The 19,634-nt window shown below is 38.3% G+C and overlaps 3 protein-coding genes across 3 annotated transcripts; 1 reads left to right on the top strand and 2 right to left on the bottom strand.

Annotated features, from left to right (window-relative positions):
* Positions 1 to 725: 725 nt before the first annotated feature.
* Positions 726 to 4,741, top strand: LOC121767225 (TPR repeat-containing thioredoxin TTL1-like). The gene is made up of 7 exons (XM_042163450.1): positions 726 to 1,878; positions 2,531 to 2,726; positions 2,835 to 3,019; positions 3,104 to 3,437; positions 3,514 to 3,718; positions 3,794 to 3,900; positions 3,970 to 4,741. The coding sequence occupies exons 1-7, from the start codon at positions 983 to 985 to the stop codon at positions 4,120 to 4,122; spliced, it is 2,076 nt and encodes a 691-aa protein (XP_042019384.1). The 5' UTR covers positions 726 to 982; the 3' UTR covers positions 4,123 to 4,741.
* Positions 4,742 to 6,082: 1,341 nt separating this feature from the next.
* On the bottom strand, positions 6,083 to 6,885 carry LOC121768277 (anther-specific protein LAT52-like). The gene is made up of 2 exons (XM_042164717.1): positions 6,677 to 6,885; positions 6,083 to 6,480 (listed from the first exon to the last, which is right to left on the bottom strand). Exons 1-2 carry the CDS (start codon positions 6,825 to 6,827, stop codon positions 6,176 to 6,178), a joined length of 456 nt encoding a protein of 151 aa, XP_042020651.1. The 5' UTR covers positions 6,828 to 6,885; the 3' UTR covers positions 6,083 to 6,175.
* A 210-nt stretch (positions 6,886 to 7,095) lies between these two features.
* Positions 7,096 to 11,999, bottom strand: LOC121768276 (phosphoenolpyruvate carboxylase-like). The gene is made up of 11 exons (XM_042164716.1): positions 11,945 to 11,999; positions 11,525 to 11,715; positions 10,455 to 10,843; positions 10,283 to 10,367; positions 9,976 to 10,198; positions 9,706 to 9,809; positions 9,525 to 9,612; positions 9,278 to 9,432; positions 8,167 to 9,165; positions 7,700 to 8,086; positions 7,096 to 7,609 (listed from the first exon to the last, which is right to left on the bottom strand). The coding sequence occupies exons 2-11, from the start codon at positions 11,690 to 11,692 to the stop codon at positions 7,316 to 7,318; spliced, it is 2,892 nt and encodes a 963-aa protein (XP_042020650.1). The 5' UTR covers positions 11,693 to 11,715; positions 11,945 to 11,999; the 3' UTR covers positions 7,096 to 7,315.
* Between the last annotated feature and the right edge of the window lie 7,635 nt (positions 12,000 to 19,634).

Genomic DNA, 19,634 nt, shown 5'->3' on the forward strand with positions numbered 1-19,634 from the left:
TCATTTATTTTAAAATTGAATGCTAACTGGACTTTTGACATCTTAAGAAATAAGGGAACATAAGAAATAAAAGAAAGAAAGTCGGTATTTCATCTATTCAGCTTATGCATCTTCTTTCAGTGACTACTTATTTAAATATTTTCATGTAACGCCCTTGTAATTATTTATTGAGTTTTAGATCGAAAATTATGTATCCTCTAGTTGGTTATGTTATGAAAAACTTTCAAGTATGCAAATTGCAAGGTTTCATATTTTTTCACCCAAACATAACAAGTTTTAATAAATTAAACAGCAAAACATACTCCCCTTATAAAATTGGAATATAGCAAATAAAATAAATACATCAGGGCAGTTCGGCTTGAAAAACTATATCTGATGATTGATACATATGGTGTCTGTTCGGTATAAAATTTAATTCATGATTGAATATATATTATGTTTAATTTATGAGATTAAATCAATTTAGTTGTAAATAATTATATAATAATGAATTATAGTTATCCCGTTCAATTAAAATAATCTTACAATTTAATTCTAGATGAATAATAGTATGTCATAACTAATCGATGTTATTAGGTTTGATTCATAAATTTGAAAGTTATAATTTAATTTTAGATGAATAATTCTATAATAATAAGTAATAGCGGTTGAATTAAAATATTAGAAGTAAAATAAAAAAGTTGTTTTCTGTTCCTTTGTCATCCCTTTCTCTGTAAAACCCACTGTTTTTTTTTTCTCCCTGAACAAAAAAAAAACAGAAAGAGGTTGGTTTTCTCTCTCTAGCATTCACATTCATTCTTTGCTTCACAGTTCACCCTTTTAAAATCACGAGATCCCCACCTATTTTCTTTTTCCCCTCTCTCCCTCTTCAAAAACCTCCCTTTCTCTCTCTAACATTGCTCCCGCACTTGACATTGAGGACGCTAAATCCCAAAGACTCAGAGGGGAAAAAAAGGACTTGGAAACCGCCTCCCTAAAAAAAATGTCCGCCAAAATCAAACCAGAATTAGGGCTCGAATCGCTCTCCGATCGCCTCAGAAACACCCTCTCCCACGCCGAAGCCGATTGCGCCGCCGTCGATGACGTCAACAAGCCGGACTTCCGCGAACTTGATCTCGGCTCGCCGGTCTCCCCCCTCCGAACCCGGCTAACCACCACCACCACCACGAGCAGCAGCTCCAGCTCCTCCGGATCCGTTTCGGGCCGGAATTCATCCGGATTCTACCCGAATCCGCCCCGAAAATCCGATTCAAACCCTAACAGTAACAGCCATTCCGGCGAGCTTTCCGTCGAGAGCTCTCCTCCCGCAAACCGGAGCTTTAAACCGGCTCATACCCGTTCACTGACCGCGGCCGGTTCACTGACCGAGGCCGGTTCAGTGACCTCGCCGGCCTCAAATGTGCTTCCCACCGGCAACATTTGCCCTTCCGGTCGGATATTGAAAACCGGCATGACGAGCCGGTCAGCGAAAACCGACGTTTTGGGGTCCGGTTCAGTGAATTACGGCCACGGGAGCATAATGCGGGGCGGCCTAGCGTCTAAACCGGCGTTGGACGCCTCCCCGCCGGTTTTCTCAAGGGGGCTGATGGTGGGCGGTGAGCCGGTGAAGAGGGCTGCGGTTAGCGGCGGGAGTGATCCCGAGGAGGTTAAGAGGATGGGGAACGAGAGCTACAGAAAGGGTAATTTCGCGGAGGCTTTGAGCCTTTATGAGAAGGCCATCGCTTTGTCGCCGGGGAATGCTGCCTACCACTTTAACCGGGCGGCGGCGCTGATGGGGCTACGGCGGCTGGTGGAGGCGGCGAGGGAGTGCGAGCATGCTATTGGGTTGGATCCGGGTTATGTGAGGGCTCACCACCGCTTGGGATCTCTGCTTTTTAGGTGAGTTCATAGAGTCAAGTTTGAATCTTGATTTCCTTTTCTGTGTTAAAGTTTGAATCTTGATTTCCTTTCATTGTGGATTTGTTTTAGGATTATACCGATTTGCATAGTTGCCTTGAGATTTGTGTTGATGGGTTTTGAATTGGTATCATGAGCTGTGATTTTAGACTGTGTTGGATTAATCGGCATTAGCTTGTTCATGGTTCTGTTAGATCTGGTTGAGCTCAGCTTCCATGGCAAGATTGTTTTAACTGTTTGTTTTCTTGTGGTTAAGTCACTCTCACTAGTTGCCCTCTTCTTCACTGCATCTTTAACTTTTATGAGTGTACCTTTTCGTCCTTCTTAATCATACACTACGGAGGACTCTCCGTTGCCGTCTGTTCTGAGCCACATTTAGGCCCATTGCAATGCAAATTATCCAATTTTAATCCCGCGTCTCTTGGAGTTCTTGTTGTTAGATAGGAGTACTGCATGGTATACTCATCTTAGGACTATTTTATCTTGAGGCAACCAAGTTTTCATGCGTGTGTGTGTGTATTCATGTTTATGCATTCATCTTTATGAATGCTACTTTGGCCTCCTGCTTTAGAATTTTTTGTTTGTTTGTCGTGCATTATACCATCGGCTATCTAATTCCTTGAAAGAATCGCAGCTTAGGTCATATTGAGAATGCGAGGAAACATATTTGTTTTAGTGGGCACCAACCAGATTCTGCTGAGGTGCAGAAGTTACAGTCTGTAGAGAAGCACATGAGCAAGTGCACTGCTGCACGAAGAGGTGGCGATTGGAGAAGTACGTTGAGGGAAGTCGAAGCTGCCATTGCATCTGGAGCTGATTCTTCACCTCAGGTGTGCACCTATTTAGTTTAATAAAGTTCGATTTTTTTTGTCTATTAGTATGGACTATAGAGCTAAGATTGATTGCTGCGATTGAACTGGTTAAATCGGAATTTGCAGCTTTGCGCGTGTAGGGCAGAAGCTCTGTTGAAACTCCATCAACTAGATGATGCATTTTTGGCGTCACCAAGTATCTATAATTCTGCTCCGTCTACCCATCTCCATTCCCAGTCAAAGATATTCGGGATGCTTTTCGAAGCATACCTGTATTTCGTAAGATCCCAAATTGAGTTGGCCAGGGGAAGGTGAGTTTGGAATGTTTTGCACAGCTCCATCAGATACAAAAGATTAATGTTCGAAGTATGAGATTAATCATAAAATGTCTGCAGGTTTGAAGGCGCTGTAACAGCCATTGAGAAGGCTGGACAGATAGATCCTCGTAACGTTGAAATAGCAGTTCTACTTAGCAGTGTGAGGTTGGTGGGACGTGCTCGTGCTCGTGGAAATGATTTATTCAAATCAGAAAGGTTCACTGAGGCCTGCTCAGCTTATGGGGAAGGCCTCAGACATGATCCTTCGAATTCTGTTCTCTACTGCAATAGAGCTGCTTGTTGGTTTAAGCTTGGCATGTGGGAACATTCCGTTGATGATTGTAATCAAGCCCTCCGTATCCAACCCAGTTACATCAAAGCTCTGCTTCGAAGGGCTGCCTCAAACCGCAAGGTATGGTATCTCTTTGCCTATTTCTAATACTATTCGATTTCAAGGTTTTAATAAACGTTGCAAACATTACTCACAGCTTGAGCGGTGGAGTGAAGCTGTAAGAGATTATGAGGTGTTGAGACGGGAACTCCCGGACGACAAAGAGGTTGCGGAATCACTGTTCCACGCACATGTTGCTTTGAAGAAGTCACGGGGAGAAGAGGTACATAACATGAAATTTGGTGGGGAAGTGGAGTCTGTTTCAGGTCTTGAGCAGTTCCAAGCTGCTGTTTCATCACCTGGTAAGTGTGCTATCATCTGGAACTCGTACACTTTCCATTGTCATAGCAGTGAATCATCAAAGCTAGGAAATGCAGGTGCATCCGTGGTCCATTTCAAGACTGGCTCCAGCACAGAATGTAAGCAGATATCTCCGTTTCTGGACACATTATGTGCCAGATATCCGTCTATCAATTTTCTCAAGGTCAGTCGGATTTCTGATTTCTTTCTGTGATTGTGCTCGTTCCGATATTCTTACACCTTACAACTGAAGGTGGACATTGAAGAGAGCCCTTCAATTGCTCATGCTGAGGACGTCCGAATCGTGCCAACGTTCAAGATCTACGAAAGGGGCACGCGAGTGAAGGAAGTGATCTGCCCGAGCCCCGAGGTCTTGGAGTCATCGGTGAGGCATTACAACATATAAAGGTGATTCTTGAAAATTTGATATACCTACACATTGTGTTGTCTTTGGGGATAGGATGGAGTACTAGTTAAACCTAATGCCTGTGGAATCAAAGCCATAGAGTAGTAGCCTTTGCTCTTTTGGCATAAAAATTCATTCTTTCGTCCGAATCCATCATCGTCTTCGTCTTTGTTCACTTCTCATTCATATATTTTCTTGGGATATTTTTATCTCTACCATTTCTATATTAGAGCAAAGCCTTGTTCCTAGTAAATGTGCATTGGAGAAACGGGTAGTGAAGGCTGTGTACAATTATTTTGCCTTTAGTTGAAGTTTAGAGAGAGAGAGAGAGAGAGAGAGAGAGAGAGAGAGAGAGAGAGGGTGTTTGGCTTGGATGGGTTTTAGATAAGGATGTGTACATGTACATATGTGATGATGAAATATATACAAAATTGGAGGTATTGGGCTAGTGAAAGAAGGATGAGGTCATTGATATTGATGTTTCTTTTCTCAATCATTTAATCAATAAAAAATATATTCTACATCTTTTTTTTTTATCATTTCAGTGTATTTTACCATATGTAAACACCTTCATATTTATACATACCCCCTATTTATTCCAGTGTTTCTTCAATGTTAACTCTCTTTCAACTCTCACACATTTGTATAAACAAGTTGTATTCTATTTCTCACTCTTTGGTTAGAATGCGATCCGTTTGATTGCGAAGTTTTATCAGTCATGTGATATTGTTCGGTTGGATAGATATGGCTCGTAGTCTTTGGCATATGACAAAATTAGTCTCAAGTATTTCGGCTCAATTTATTCTCGGGCAGTTGTGATCTGAAGTCTGAAGGAAGTTTAATTATAGGCTTGGAAAAGTGAGTCAAAGCTCTAATCCCTCGGCATAAGGGTTTTGCCCAAAATCACATGTGAGCAATAAATATTTGCTAACTTCCAAACAGTCCCCACAAATGATATAATAAAATAATAAATCCCATCATGGAAGGGAGTTGTACACAGAGAAAATAATAAGTCAATGAAAGGAAAAGATGAAAATAAAATTGATAGAAATTAGGTGTTTTGAGAGAGATGTGTGGGGATATCACTTTTTATTTAATATTTGGGGTAGTAATGCATTGAATTCTTGCTGACATATGCTGCTGCTGACATTAATGTTGATTGGGATAATTGCCCTACAATAAACTTCCTTTTTTTACAATATTTTCCTGAAAAATCACCATTTACTCATTATATTTTGTTCTAATTAAAATGTTCACATATAAATAATCAACTTAGATATTTATCCCCTTTTAAAAATACTAGGAACAAAGAGTGAGACACAGTGAAAAAGATTGTCATTAACGTCGAAAGGCAGTAACCGTTGCTGATTATAAATGATGGGTGAAGAACGAGAGTGAACCCAATCCCAAAAGACTGGATTGGAGCCGCCTTATCATGAGGTCGGCAACAGTTCTAAAAATCAAATTTAATTAGATTTTTTGATTTTATGGGTTGAGGATGGGGTCGGTCGATCCCCTAATCCGTCATTAAGAGAGAGAAGGCCACCAAAGTAGAGAGAGCAAAGGGAGTTGGCAATGGCAGCAAAATGGGAGTGAGAGTAATAAATAGTGTATGATATTTATGTTAAGAAGGACCACTCTTATTTGTAATCAAGATATTAATGCACCAAAATTGGAGCATTAACTCAACCCAAGGCTATATTATATAGGACTACATTTCCTCATTAACTTAATGCACTATAATTTCACCAATTCTAATTAACAAAAAATAGAGGGATGAAGCAAGGATATATAGTATGGGACTGCATTTCCTGGTCCCATTTCAATCAACAGTTGTTTTTAGTTCAATCGCCGTAACATTTAGTGGCATATCTAGAATATTTTATTTTATAATGGTTGAAGTAAACCCTTATTGAGTAGTGATTGACATAAATATTTATTAATAAAATTCCACTCAATGTTGAATCAAATTTTTTTCATAAGTTTTATTATTGATTACAATTGGACAAGAGAAGATGATATGTTGAAAATGGCAAAGGCGTAATTTGTGTTGTTAATCCTCAATTTGGTGGATCAACACCGATAGGCATTGAGGAGAAGCATGGTTGGTCATGAAGCCGAGGGGGTTGGCGTAGCGGGCGTCGGTGTGGATCCCACTGTTGGTAGTGCACTCGATCCGTGACACGGTCATGTTGCATGCAGCATCCGCGCTGCTGACAGCCACCACTTCACACGTGTCGTCTTCGTGGTCTCCCACAACCTCTACCACGTAGTGGCCTTGCCCGTCGGTCGTGCCGTTCACCCTGAAACTCACCGCCTTTGTCTCAATGTTCCTGCATTCCACCTTAATTCCGGCTCCTACAATATATGCACGTGCTTTTTTAAGGATTCAATCATCATAAACATTATGTATTTATTGAGACAACTCTACTCTGCGCTGAACGTATAAAGTTTATATTTGTAAAACAACGTCGTTTTGAGATTTTCACCCCGCCCCTAAAATTATGTTTTGAATTTAACTACCATCTTTAAACCCGATTTGTATGCAAATTACCTGAGAGCTTTTTGCTGAGAGGAGTCTGGAATTGGACTCGGCAAGGGTCGCAGTAGACATCGCCTTCCACTTTAAAGACCTCGTAGCTGCGGCCAACGGTTGCAAAGGCCAGAATGCAGAGCACACAGACAAGACACCCGGCCTTTGCCATTTTTTTTTCTTGTTTTATATATATAGATATTGGCTTCTCTTGTTGTGTGAAGATATTAATGGAATCATGTAAATTGAGTTTTTATAGAGAATAATGAGAGAGAAAAAAAATAAGAGTGGTGGAGCGATTGTTTCTATTAGCCATTAATCCTTTTTGGATGTAAGAGATTGAGATTAACTCTCGCTTATTCAAATATGAGAGAGAGGGAATGTAAAAAAACTTCAAATATGAAATGCCATTTTCACAGCAGACCATAAAAATTGAAAAGTAAAAGTAAAATAATTTAGTGTCACTTATTGAGATAGATAGATAGATAGATACATAGTATCTGAAGATCAGACTAGTCTGAAAGGACACGTTATGCAAGAACAAGAAAAGGGGAAGATGATCAACACACTCTATGACATGGCGACCGTGGCCGAGTCATGCAACGAAGCCGGGGGAACGTCTCAGGAGGGATGGAGCAGGGGAAGAAGGCGCGAGTTAGATTAACCGGTGTTCTGGAGTCCAGCAGCAATGCCTTTCATGGTCAAGATGAGGGTGTCTTCGAGTCCCGGGGCGTAGTCGCTTGTGGGGTTCAGCTTCACGAGTTCGGCAGCAGGTTTCGATTCCATGTACTCCTTGGAGATATGTGGCCTCAGCTTCACATGGTAGTGCGGGTCGCGGATTCGCTTCAGTGTGTACGCCTGGGCCACGTTTAGCGTTGTTATGTACGAGTCACGGAGACGAAGCCGCTGCTTCAAGTGCAGGTCTCCTTCGAGAAGATCCTTGTGTCCAGCAATCTATCAAAAAAACGAAGAAACATATTAGATTTCAAAATGAATTGAATCAAATTAAATCAAATCACCATTAGATAGCAACCAGGAGTTTACCTGGAGGAGTAGAGTCTGTGTTTGCGTATAGTCGGACCTCAGTCGCTCACCGAACGACCACAGGTCTTCCGAGACGAGGAGCTTGTCGTACAAGGCAGCAATGCCAGGGTCTCCCTTGGCGAAAACCATTTCAACCAAGTCGATTTGGACTCTGAAGAAGGGCCATTTGTTGTACATGTCTTGCAGCGTTTTGAGGCTTCGTATGTCCTTCTCTATCGCGTGTTTGAATCCTGCTCCGAAGCCTAGCCAAACGGGAAGATGGAATCGGGTCTGAGTCCATGCGAAAATCCAAGGGATAGCTCTCAGTGATTCTATCCCTCCGCTCGGTTTCCTCTTGGATGGACGGCTCCCAATGTTCATCCGACCATATTCTAGCTCCGGTGTTGCCTACACGGTTCATAGATAGCGTTATATGGACAAGTAATATCCAGTTTTAAGCTTAATCATAACATTCTGTAGGAACTTACCAGGCGAAAGTACTCAACGAAACGAGGTTCTTGGAAGACAATCGATCTGTACTTCTCAGTAGCAATCACGGCAATCTCATCCAGAAGTGTCCGCCATTCAGGTTTGGGGGAGATGGGGGGACGCATACTGTGTTCCAACGTAGCAGCAGTGAAACGCTGGAGGGTTCTGAAGCACAAGTGCTCCTCGCCAAATGATTGCTCGATGACTTCTCCCTGAACTGTGACACGAAGAGATCCGTTGATCGTGTCTGGTGGTTGGGACAGTATAGCAAGGTGAGTAGGGCCGCCTCCTCTTCCCACAGTCCCTCCTCGTCCGTGGAACATAGTCAGTTTCACTCCGTGTTCCTTTGCAACTTCAACGAGCTGCTCCTGAGCCTTGTACAATTGCCAGGCCGCTGATAAACGACCAGCGTCTTTACCAGAGTCCGAATACCCAATCATGACTTCTTGCTTACCGTTGATTCTGTTTTTGTACCAATCAATCGAGAAAAGGCGTGCAACAGCAGCTGGTGCGGCTTCAAGATCGTCCAGTTTCTCAAAAAGTGGGACGACCCTCAGAGGATGCTTCACTTGACATTCACGCTGCAGAAGCTCGACTGCTAGAACATCGGAGGCTGCTGTGGCCATGGAGATAATGTAGGCACCGAAGCAGTCAGACGGCAGTTCGGCCAAGACATTTAACGTGTCTAGAACATCAGAAATCTCTTCTGTTTTGGGTAGATCTGGACCAAAGAGGGGCCTTTTGCTGCTGAGTTCAGACAGAAGCCATTCTTGACGACGCTCTTCTGACCAGTCTCTGTACGAACCTATTTCCAAATGCTGGGTAATCGCATCCAGCACATCAGTGTGCCTTTCTGATTCTTGCCTTATATCTAGTTTCACCAGCGACAGGCCAAAAGTCGAAACTTGCCTTAGAAAATCAAGAAGGGTACCATCAGCAATTGCTCGATCACCGCTAGCGCAAAGAGATCTGTAGCAGATCTCAAGTGGCTCCAAGAACTGCAAAATGATCATGCTAATTCAGTAATATGTCTATATCGTGGGTTGGATGGGCCACATATTCAATGTATTAAGCACGGTTTGAGTCGCATCATGAAATTTTCTCAAATACCTGATCCACATTGGTGTAAGTTGCCTCTTCTGGAATCTCAGATGTTCCTTGAGCTAGCAAATGACGAGAACGCTCACGTGTCTGGTAGAGCTTATCCCTTACGTCACCAAGAAGGACGCGGTAGGGCTCACTTGGGGGGATTGTTTTCCAGAACTCTGCACCACAAGGTTTATAAAGAGTCCTCAGTTTCAGAATTCAGACAAGTGCCAGTTTTACGAAAAATCAAGAGAAACAAACAAAGTATTACCTATGTAATGCTTGGCATCTCTCTTTGAAGATGTTAGGAGTTCATCAGCCCGAGCACGAAGCTCATCATTGCAACGCCACATGGACAACTGGAGAAAGGTTACAAAAGTTAGATGAGTAAGAATATGAAAATCATTTCAAGACGTAGCTCATCTTCAACCAAAGATTCGAGATTTATATACCTCAAACATAAGGTCCTCTATTTGTGAATAGTACATGTTAGCAGCCATCATTCTTGCCAGAAGGCAAACATCCCTAGTGACCTCAGGAGTTACTCTCGGGTTTCCTGCAAAAGATTTATGAAGAATTCGAGCTTTAGTCTCATGAGAAGTTTATCCTAGAAATCATTATATATATAGATACTGAAATAACATAATGACTTGTTATGTACCACAAATTCACCAAATTACAAAGAAAGCATAAAGTAATAATTTGGATCATCGGGGCTATACCATCACGGTCTCCACCCATCCAGGAGGAGAACTGAATCAGAGGGGCATTGTAAGGAACACGTTCATTGATCCCAATGTTCTTAAGGGCTGTATCAACACGGCGCAGAAATTTAGGCACACCTTTCCAGATTGTTTCATGAAAGTAACTCATCCCTGCCCTCATTTCATCTTGGGGAGTAGGGGGAGTCCTTCGGATCTCATCAGTTCGGAAAGCAGCTTGAATCTAGAAACATTTAGATGACATGTGAGATAGATTGCACATACTTATGACTACATGGACAATAAATACTAATTCCAAACAAATCACCTCTCTTTGTAGTGCCTCATCAAGCTCCTGTTTATCATCTGGAGTAATGTCTTTGGCATATAACTGAGCTAAGCAATTCCGGATCCTGAGAAACGATAGGTTAAGTCAGAAAAGAGTCAAAGAGAAGCTACGAATAGTAAGTCCAAAACACATAACAATCAGAGGATCCAACCTTCCGTGCTTCTGAAGCAGCGACCTTCGCACAGACTGAGTTGGATGCGCAGTGAAGACCAGATCCACTGTCTGATTCTTCAGTGCATCGAAAACTTCTTGAGGAGACTTCTTCAGGTCAACCACAAGTCTCTTGAGAGTCTCTTCAATGTCTGACTCAGTGGTGGCGGAGTTCTCATCGGTGTAATCTCCCTTCTTCTTGTTCCGCCTGCGGTAAGCAATCTGAACCTCCTCGGCCAAGTTGGCCAAGCTAAGCATGTGAGAGAAGGCTTTCGCCAAAACAATCGAATCACCAGGATCCAAACTTGTCAGCACATTCCCTAGCTCTTCGAGCTTCTTTGGATCACGTTTGTTCTCGTACTCTGCAGAAAGCTCATAGCATTCTTGCACCTTCAATGATGGGAGAAATAGATGTTTCAGTACTCCAATAAACCACCAAACGCTCTTACAACTTGAATTTCATACCCAAAATAAACATTTGAAATTCCAAATAGTTGTCTAATTAGGGGCCTCCTAAACACATACTGCACACACAACACACACGAAAACAACATTGCACACACACTCAAACATACAACTCGATAACATACAAATAAAAATAATGTATAAATAAAATTCAATAAAAGTCTTAATTTTTTTTTATCAGAACACAATTTGACATCATATACTACACTTAGTTTTACCAAAACTGATATAGAATCACAATATTATAACTTCAAATTCAATTTCATAGAGTTCAAATTCCAACATAATTCCAATTCTATTCTACCAAACTTTCTAGAAACTTCCAAGAAAGCTTATCATGTTTACTCTTCAAGTGACAAACCACAGGACCACCAGAAAAGAATCACTTTCAAATCACAACAAACTACTCTTTTTCAAATAAAAAACGATCCCCAAATTCCAAATCATTGAATATCAGAATAATCACATAGTTCAATGTTGATAATATTTGCAAAAATAAAACTCACAAGATCAGATTTTTACACTTGAAAAACACCCAATTCAGTCAAAATCCCCAAATCAAGACCTTTCAATTAAAACCTACTACGATAAATTAGATAGCTGTACCGTTTCCTTGAGATCCTCCCCATGCAAATCCTGAAGAATATCGAGAAACCGATCCAAAAGCAGAGCATCATACTCAACAAGTTTATCAACCTCAGATACTTTTCCCGGAACCAAAAGACGCAGCTGGGCATCAATTGATGCCATCTTCTCCAAATTCCTCGTAGCCATCGCCGCCGATCCAACTCCCAACTCTAAAAAAAAGTTAAAAACAGAGAAAAAACAATTTCAGAAAATCATAGAGTAATCACAGCTTCAATCAATTAGAATTGAAGAAGCAAAAGGCGCGTTTCATGCAAAATGTGCTGAAATTCACATGCAAATTGGACGGTTTTACTATTTGTGAATAAGATTGAAAGTTTTTGTGTTGGTTTTAATTGTGGAAATTGAAAGGGAGCTGACTAAGAGTCCATGATAGTGTACCTCTCAAGCTGCGAAAGTTGATTCTTTGAGAGAGAAGGGGAAGAGAGAGAAGAGGAAAACTAGGTAGTTTAAGACGAGAAGAGGAGATATATATAGAGACAAATCAAATCACGAGGAGCAAAATTTGTATCCGAATTATAATTGGATAATTAAAAAATTTGTTTTGGTGGTGAATAAATAATTTATTTTGGAATTAGAGGAGTTCAGATTGTTTATATTAGATTTAATATACACATTAAAAATTGTGTAAATATGGTAGTAAGAGGGATCAATATCCAAATCGAAATTTCATTTACTGAATATATTAGATTTATACATCCAACAAAAGAAAATTAATATTAAAAAAATTAAGTTAAAATTAGTTATACGTCAGTTAAACTAAACCTATGCTATATTTTACTACTAAAATAAATTAACAACAGATACATATAATCCATTCAGTTTTGTGATAAAATATAATCCACATTTGAATTGATCACGATTCTTTATTGATAATTGTTCGTTCTTTCATTTGGTCGATGTTGTAAGAAACTATTTTGATTCTAATATGGTTCGATTTATTACTATACTTAAAATTTAAAAAAAAAGTACATAATCTAATTAACTTTAAACTATGATGTCTATACTCTCTTGTAAACTCCTTAATTAAATGAAAGTAATGCCTAATTATCAACTCAAAAATAAGTTACTAACACTCAGTTATAGTAAAAAACTGGTTTTGTTGCATAACGCAAGTGACGTTAGGTTCTAGTTTTAATCGACACGAAATTTCAGTCTCCGAACCTAATGTGACATATTCCAATTTCAATTACTATCAATTAAGTGAAGATTTTTTCAATATTATTTGTTTTTGACAATTTAGCCGACTAAGAATATGCCTTTCAAAGATGCATTTTAATTATATTTTTGTTTCTAAATAGTTGCTTTTGAATTTCAGTCAAAAAGGTTTACATTTGACATTGTTACATATTGCAGGACTATCAAACTCATGGAGTGTTAATATTGCTATCACATATGTCAAATAATACTTCAATTCACAGTATAATCGGCAATTTTCTTTCAAACCCAAAAACATTAGTTGCTGCATTTATAAACGTCCATAATCTAAATAATACTATTGTTATTGTGCACTAGATAACTCACAAACTTGTCTACTTTAATTAATTAAAATAAAGCGAATAATAATAGATGATAAAAATTAGGATATAACTTTATTCTGATCTAGTTGGATTCTCTTTTGACTTTTTATATGGGGAAAAGAAATATATAATTAAAGTCATATTATAGTGTATTGTTTTTATCATATTTAAAGTAATACTATTAGTTAATAAATGGATAGAATCTCATTTATAAGTAATTATTGTTCGAACAATGATGTGCAATTGTCACATTTAGGGACCATTGTGTTTAAAAAATCATGATTTTTAAACAGAATTAATAAATTTAATATTTGTTCAAACTTTAATAATTTTAAAACATTTAAGTTTTCACTATTCGATTAGCTTGTAGTAATATTTAATTTGCATATTTCACATATATATCAATTAAAGCTACGTGGTGGTGCAACTTTAGGCGGTAGTGATGCAACTTCTAAATTATTTAAGTGTACTACTATATGTATGCTTTTATTTATATTATCCCCAAATTTTCAGTATCGATTCTAACTTGATTAATTTAGTTCTATTTCAAATTTTTATGTTTGTATGTTGGTAATATAAGGATTAATGACGATCACCAGAATTCGAAGAATACAAATTAATGGAAAGCAAACAACAACTATCCAAGTAGGTTTTAAGACCAAAACCATAAAAATTAGGGGAGGGAAACCAATAATTCTATACTAAAATGAAGTACCTAAAATAAATAAATAAATACATAATTATAAAATGATGAGGTCGGCGGATATTCGGATTAGACAGTTGATAAGTGGACTATCACTATGTGGTGGGTGGGTGCTCTAAATATCAAACTGTTTTATTTAGCTTTTCAAACGTTTTTGTTTGTGTTATTACCATATAGTATGTTTGTTATATTATTTTTTTGTAGTACTACATCCCTAAAACATAATGTCTTAGTTGAATTACACACATTTTGATGTAAAAGAAATAAGTAAAGCAAGAAATTATAAAAATAAAAAAAGTGATTAAAATGTTATTAGTGAAAAATGGAATATATATTAATTAAAGAGAGAAATTTTTATGAATATATAAAAATTAATTCTGGTGGATGTCCTATAATGAAAAATAAGACTATTTTTCATAAACAAAGGTAGTATAAGATTAACATTTTGAAAATTAAATACTATTAAATTATAAAATTTAAAATTTTTTTTCAATTGTTCATTCGTATATAAAAATTAATATTTTTGGTGATACTCAAAATGGTAGTATTATTTAACGTATATTAAAAGAGAAAAGAAATGAGAATGAATATTTTAATTTAATTTAATTAATTTATATGAAACCTATATTATCTTCCAAATTAATGAAAAGTAAATTCCCCAAACACGATATCCATCTTCCACCCAAGAAAGTGAAAAAAATATATATTCTCCGACAGAATGGAAAGTCCAATTAAGTGTCTTTTTTGTTTAATCAAAATTGCATCTTTTGACTATATATAATTCGGATCTTATTCTTCCACTAAAAAAAGTTAAAATATTCTCAAACAAAATAGAAATGTCAATTAGAAGATTATTTGCCAGAGCTGATCTCCATACAAATATTTGATAAAATAAGCTCCAAACCAACTTATCAACGGCTCATAAGCTGTCAAAAAATAAGTAAAACATAAATTCTTCAACTCCAAGTCATTTTATCATACTATTAGAAAAATATAACTTCTATACCCATTTTTAATGTGTTACAAATGTTCAAGCTAAAAATGTCACGAGGCACGAGTAGTAACAAAAGTTTACATATTTATTTATTAAATCATATCGATGTGTAATCATGCAATAGGCGGCCCTACCTAATCCACGCCCCCATTCCATTGGTGGGAAGAACTTAGAGCATCTCCAGTGGGCGGACATCCCACTAGGACATCCACTAGGACATCCCAAAAACACCTCCTGCCACGTCACTAGGACTTCCCATCCCACTGCCACGTCACTAGGACATCCCCTCCTATGTCCGCCCTTCCCACTAGGACATCCCGCAATAAAAAAAAATCATACATTCACAAATAAAACAATTTACATTTACGGAAATAAAATTTGACCGAGAATACGAACGGGAAAAATTAACAACTTCATCGGAAAAAACATACATGATTCGAAAAAAAAATTACATACTAATAAAAAAAACTTCATACATTATCACGTCAACTCCTCCAAGTCCAAACCTCTTCGATGATATCCTGCTGAAGTCGAACATGGGCATCTGTTTGCCGCATGTCGGCAAATGCACGCAGCCGCGCGACCTCTCCATGAGGTACCCCCATATTCACATTCGCGGTGGCCACGCCGTGACTTGGACCTGCACCCGTATCATCTTCATTGGTCCACTGAGTCAGTTCCGCAGCTTCATTTTCGACAATCATGTTGTGCATTATGATACATGCCGTGCAGGACCCTTCACAACCGCCCACCGACTCTGGAGCACACCAAATGCCCGCTCCACATCCTTGCGCGCTGCTTCCTGACGGCTCGCAAAGTATGTCTTCTTTTGTCCGAGCGGATGCTTGATTGACTTCACAAAGACGGGCCAGTTTGGGTATATTCCATCCGCCAAATAGTACCCCATATTATGCTGGTTGCCGTTGGCGACGAAACTGATGGCGGGACCAACGCCATTGCACTGAGCGTTGAACAGGGGCGACGACTGGAGAACGTTGATGTCGTTGTTGGACCCGGCGACTCCAAAATAAGCATGCCATATCCACAGCCGGTAGTCAGCTACAGCTTCAAGGATCATCGTGGGATGCTTGGCTTTGAAGCCGGTAGTGTACATCCCCTTCCAGGCGGCGGGGCAGTTCTTCCACTCCCAATGCATACAATCTATGCTGCCCAACATCCCAGGGAACCCGTGCACCGACCCATGCATATCTATCAGCATCTGGCAGTCTTCGGGGCTCGGACTCCGAAGATACCGCTCCCCGAATATCGCTCTCACGCCCGCGCAAAAATTCTGCAGACACTCGACGGCTGTCGACTCGCCAATGTGGAGGTACTCGTCGAACATGTCGGCCGCGCCTCCATACGCTAGTTGTCTGATTGCGACAGTGCACTTCTGCAAGGGCGTGAGTCGGGGTTTGCAAGCTGCATCATCTCTGATCCTAAAATACAGGTATCTTCTCTCTAAAGCACCCACGATGTGCAGAAACAGCGGACGATGCATCCTAAAGCGTTGCCGGAATAAGGCTTCCCCAAAACGCGGTTGCGGAGCGAAGTAGTCCGCATACAACCGAATATGTGCAGCAATGTGGTCACGGGGTACTTGAGTTCGACGATGGATCGGCCGAGGTACCGCCGCCTGCTGCCGCCGCTGCAACCTCTGTTGTAGCAGCCTCTCTATCGCACCTTCAACAGCGACCTCCAACTCATTCTCGCTATCACTTTCACTAGACATTCTAGATATACTTGAAATTAGAGATGTAGAGAGAAAAACTTGTTAACACAAGTGGTGCGAATGAAATAAAATTTAACGAGCCGTATATATAGAGTTTAAAAAAAAAATTTAAAAAACGGGACGTCCGACCGGACGTCCGACTGGACGCCACAATGGCGGACGTCCGCCCGCCCGTCGCCGGGACGTCCGTATCCGACCCTAAACGCCACAATGGCGGACGTCCCGGTCGCCCGTCGCGACGTCCGACCGGATGTCCGACCGGACGTCCGCCATTGGAGATGCTCTTAGGATTATTCTAAGTGAAAATAATTACATTAATTTATGGAGTAGTTTTTATTTAAATAATACGCAGTAATAATCGAACTGATAAGAAAATATTATTCTCTCTTTATTTTATTTTATTTTATTGTGTGGTGTGGAGACTGATGTCCAAATACATTTGAATTATTACATTAAGAAAATCGAAATATATTTATATATATTCACGAAAGCGAAAGTTTGTATAAGGTTACGAATAATGCCTCTCCTTATCAGGCGTGAATATTGTTGACAAATTGATAAGTCATACCAATTATTGAACGCATGGGTTATTATATCATCTTTCTTGAATAATGGAATAATTAAATTACCACGATTAGTCAATTGACTCAATTTCACATTATTACAACGTTTTGAATTTCCTTAGCGATCAATTAAACATTCTTCACTAGATCCATATATTCTTGCGTAATTTAATATGGAGGTGAGTATATTTCTATTAACTAATAAATTCAGAAAATAGAATTTGTCAGATAGTGATGACGGAAAGTTGTTGGTTGCATTAGAAGGCAACGGTGGTGCAATGGTCGTCATTGATAGTGGGTGAGAGTTGTGGTAAAACTGTTGCACGACGGTAGCTCTATTAATTGAATATAATGGAGTTTTCAAGGGTATGAGTTGATTGATTGTTACGGATTCAATGTCCCATATTAATTCTGAACTGGTATGAGATATATAGACTAAATGGACTATCTCCTAACATGGTATTCTTTTGGGTTGAGTTCTCATATTTGGTGTGTAACATTGACCTCTCACGACGCCATCCGGATCCACTCTTAATACCACATAATAATAAGTTAATTAAAAATAATGTATTAATTGCGAGAAAAGTATACATGTAAATTACACTTGAAATCTTAAAATTATAGTGATTGAGATTTGAACCCTTAATCATTAATAAAATTAAATTTCTCGATATTTAAATTTTGGCAACGGTAAGAATTGTGTTTCCTATTCATGAAAAGAACCAGATGATAGCGTTTAAGTTTCTCGAAACCTACTGACGAGTCTTATGAATATTGTTCGAGTAGGTTTGTGATAATGCCACATATGATTAATCTTAGGGCATTCCCCATGTTACAAAATTAATTTAAGAAAAAATTAATCTTGAACAATTAAACACTAATATAACTTGTCCAATATGAATTTTTAATCCCGCATTATTATAAATTACTTGAAGAATAAATAGTCGCACATTCTAGATGTTAGTATTGTTTATTGAATATCAAAAGAATCACAATAGCGATTTCAAACTAGTCGGTAAAAAATAATGAAATAATTTTTATTTATCGAAATGGTATCAATCGTCTTAAAAATCATGCTGCATAAAAGTTGGATATGATCTTATGATTCTCTAATTTGCGAATTGAATCCAACATGAAAATAGAGAAATAAAGAGATATAAATAGTGCAGCAGTTAAATGGGGAAAAATTATGGCAAGGCTCACAGCCCATTGTTTATTCATACAAATTGGGCTAGGCCTAAATAATTCTTGGGCCACATCAACTCAATCATTTAAAGGTTTGCCAAATTAATGATTTAGGAATAAAATGTTTGCCAAATTAATGGCTTAGAAATTAAATTAGTGGACATTCTAACTTTTAGATTTCCTTGATAACATGTACTCCACAATAAAAACAGACAAATTTTATGTTACACACTTTACATGAGCATTGTTTGTTAGCATTTGCATTCGTTTAGATCAAGTTTAGTCTTATTTGTTTTGTGCTATAAATTTAGTTTGATTTTAATGCTTAAAATTAGTACTGATATAATTAATCTTAAAAATTAATTAAAATTAAAGCTTAATATTATTTTATTCATTAATTTGAAGTTATAAAGAAAATAGATAAACCGCAAAAAAAATAAGAAATCAGTTGGGCGAAAACATTCACACAAGCTATTAAAGTTGAAAGATCGATTGTCATAAAAAATGGATAGCCCATTTAAATATTATTTTCATTAAAAATTTTAATCATGTCAGTGACTGACTGCTATGACAATTATGATGGGATTAGTATAGATGATTATTAACTACAGGCTAAAAATAATAATACTAACTAAAGCATCATTTTGCAGATTTCTCAAATATTTTTTGTCCCTAGCTACGTGATTGATTCAGATAATGCTCTTTCTTTACCTATACTATATATACCTGTAGCCTAACCCTTCTCTTTTAAAATTTATTTCAATTTCAATTGGAATCTTTAAGGTTCAACCAAATAATCCTAGATTGTGAGAAAATCAGCTTTTCCCCTCGTAGGTGTCAAATTGTCAAACGAATTTATTATGGGGTATTTGAGTGCCAATGGAATTCATTACAATTAAAAACTGGGTGAAAACAAATCAGTGGCTAATTTAAATGAGGTTGAGGTTTTGGTTTTGATCGATCCTTGAGTTGACCTTTGGATTTGACGTGAATCATGCGTATGACACCTCTATTCCAAACCTTCAAGATTAAAGTTCACCGAAGGACGATGCACCGTGTCTGCCTTTCGACGCCGCCAAAAAAAATTGCATCTCATCCCACTCGTCATTTCATAGTTTTATTTAGAAAAAAATAAATCTATCATTGGGAATTATTAACTTTAGTGCACATGATATAACCCAAATAATATCTTTACAAATAATATCTTTCTATAGGTCTTTCAATTCATATGAGTTTTAATAAATGTTAGGAGGTATGTAGATAAGTAGAAAAATAGGTACACATTTGCTGTAAAAAGATAATGGTGGGGTGATTTTCGAAAAATGAATAATGCACACTTTTAGGAGACGGAATAAATTGTTAAAATGGGTACAC

This window comes from Salvia splendens, chromosome 15, assembly GCF_004379255.2.
Source record: "Salvia splendens isolate huo1 chromosome 15, SspV2, whole genome shotgun sequence".
NCBI classification, from domain to species: domain Eukaryota; kingdom Viridiplantae; phylum Streptophyta; class Magnoliopsida; order Lamiales; family Lamiaceae; genus Salvia; species Salvia splendens.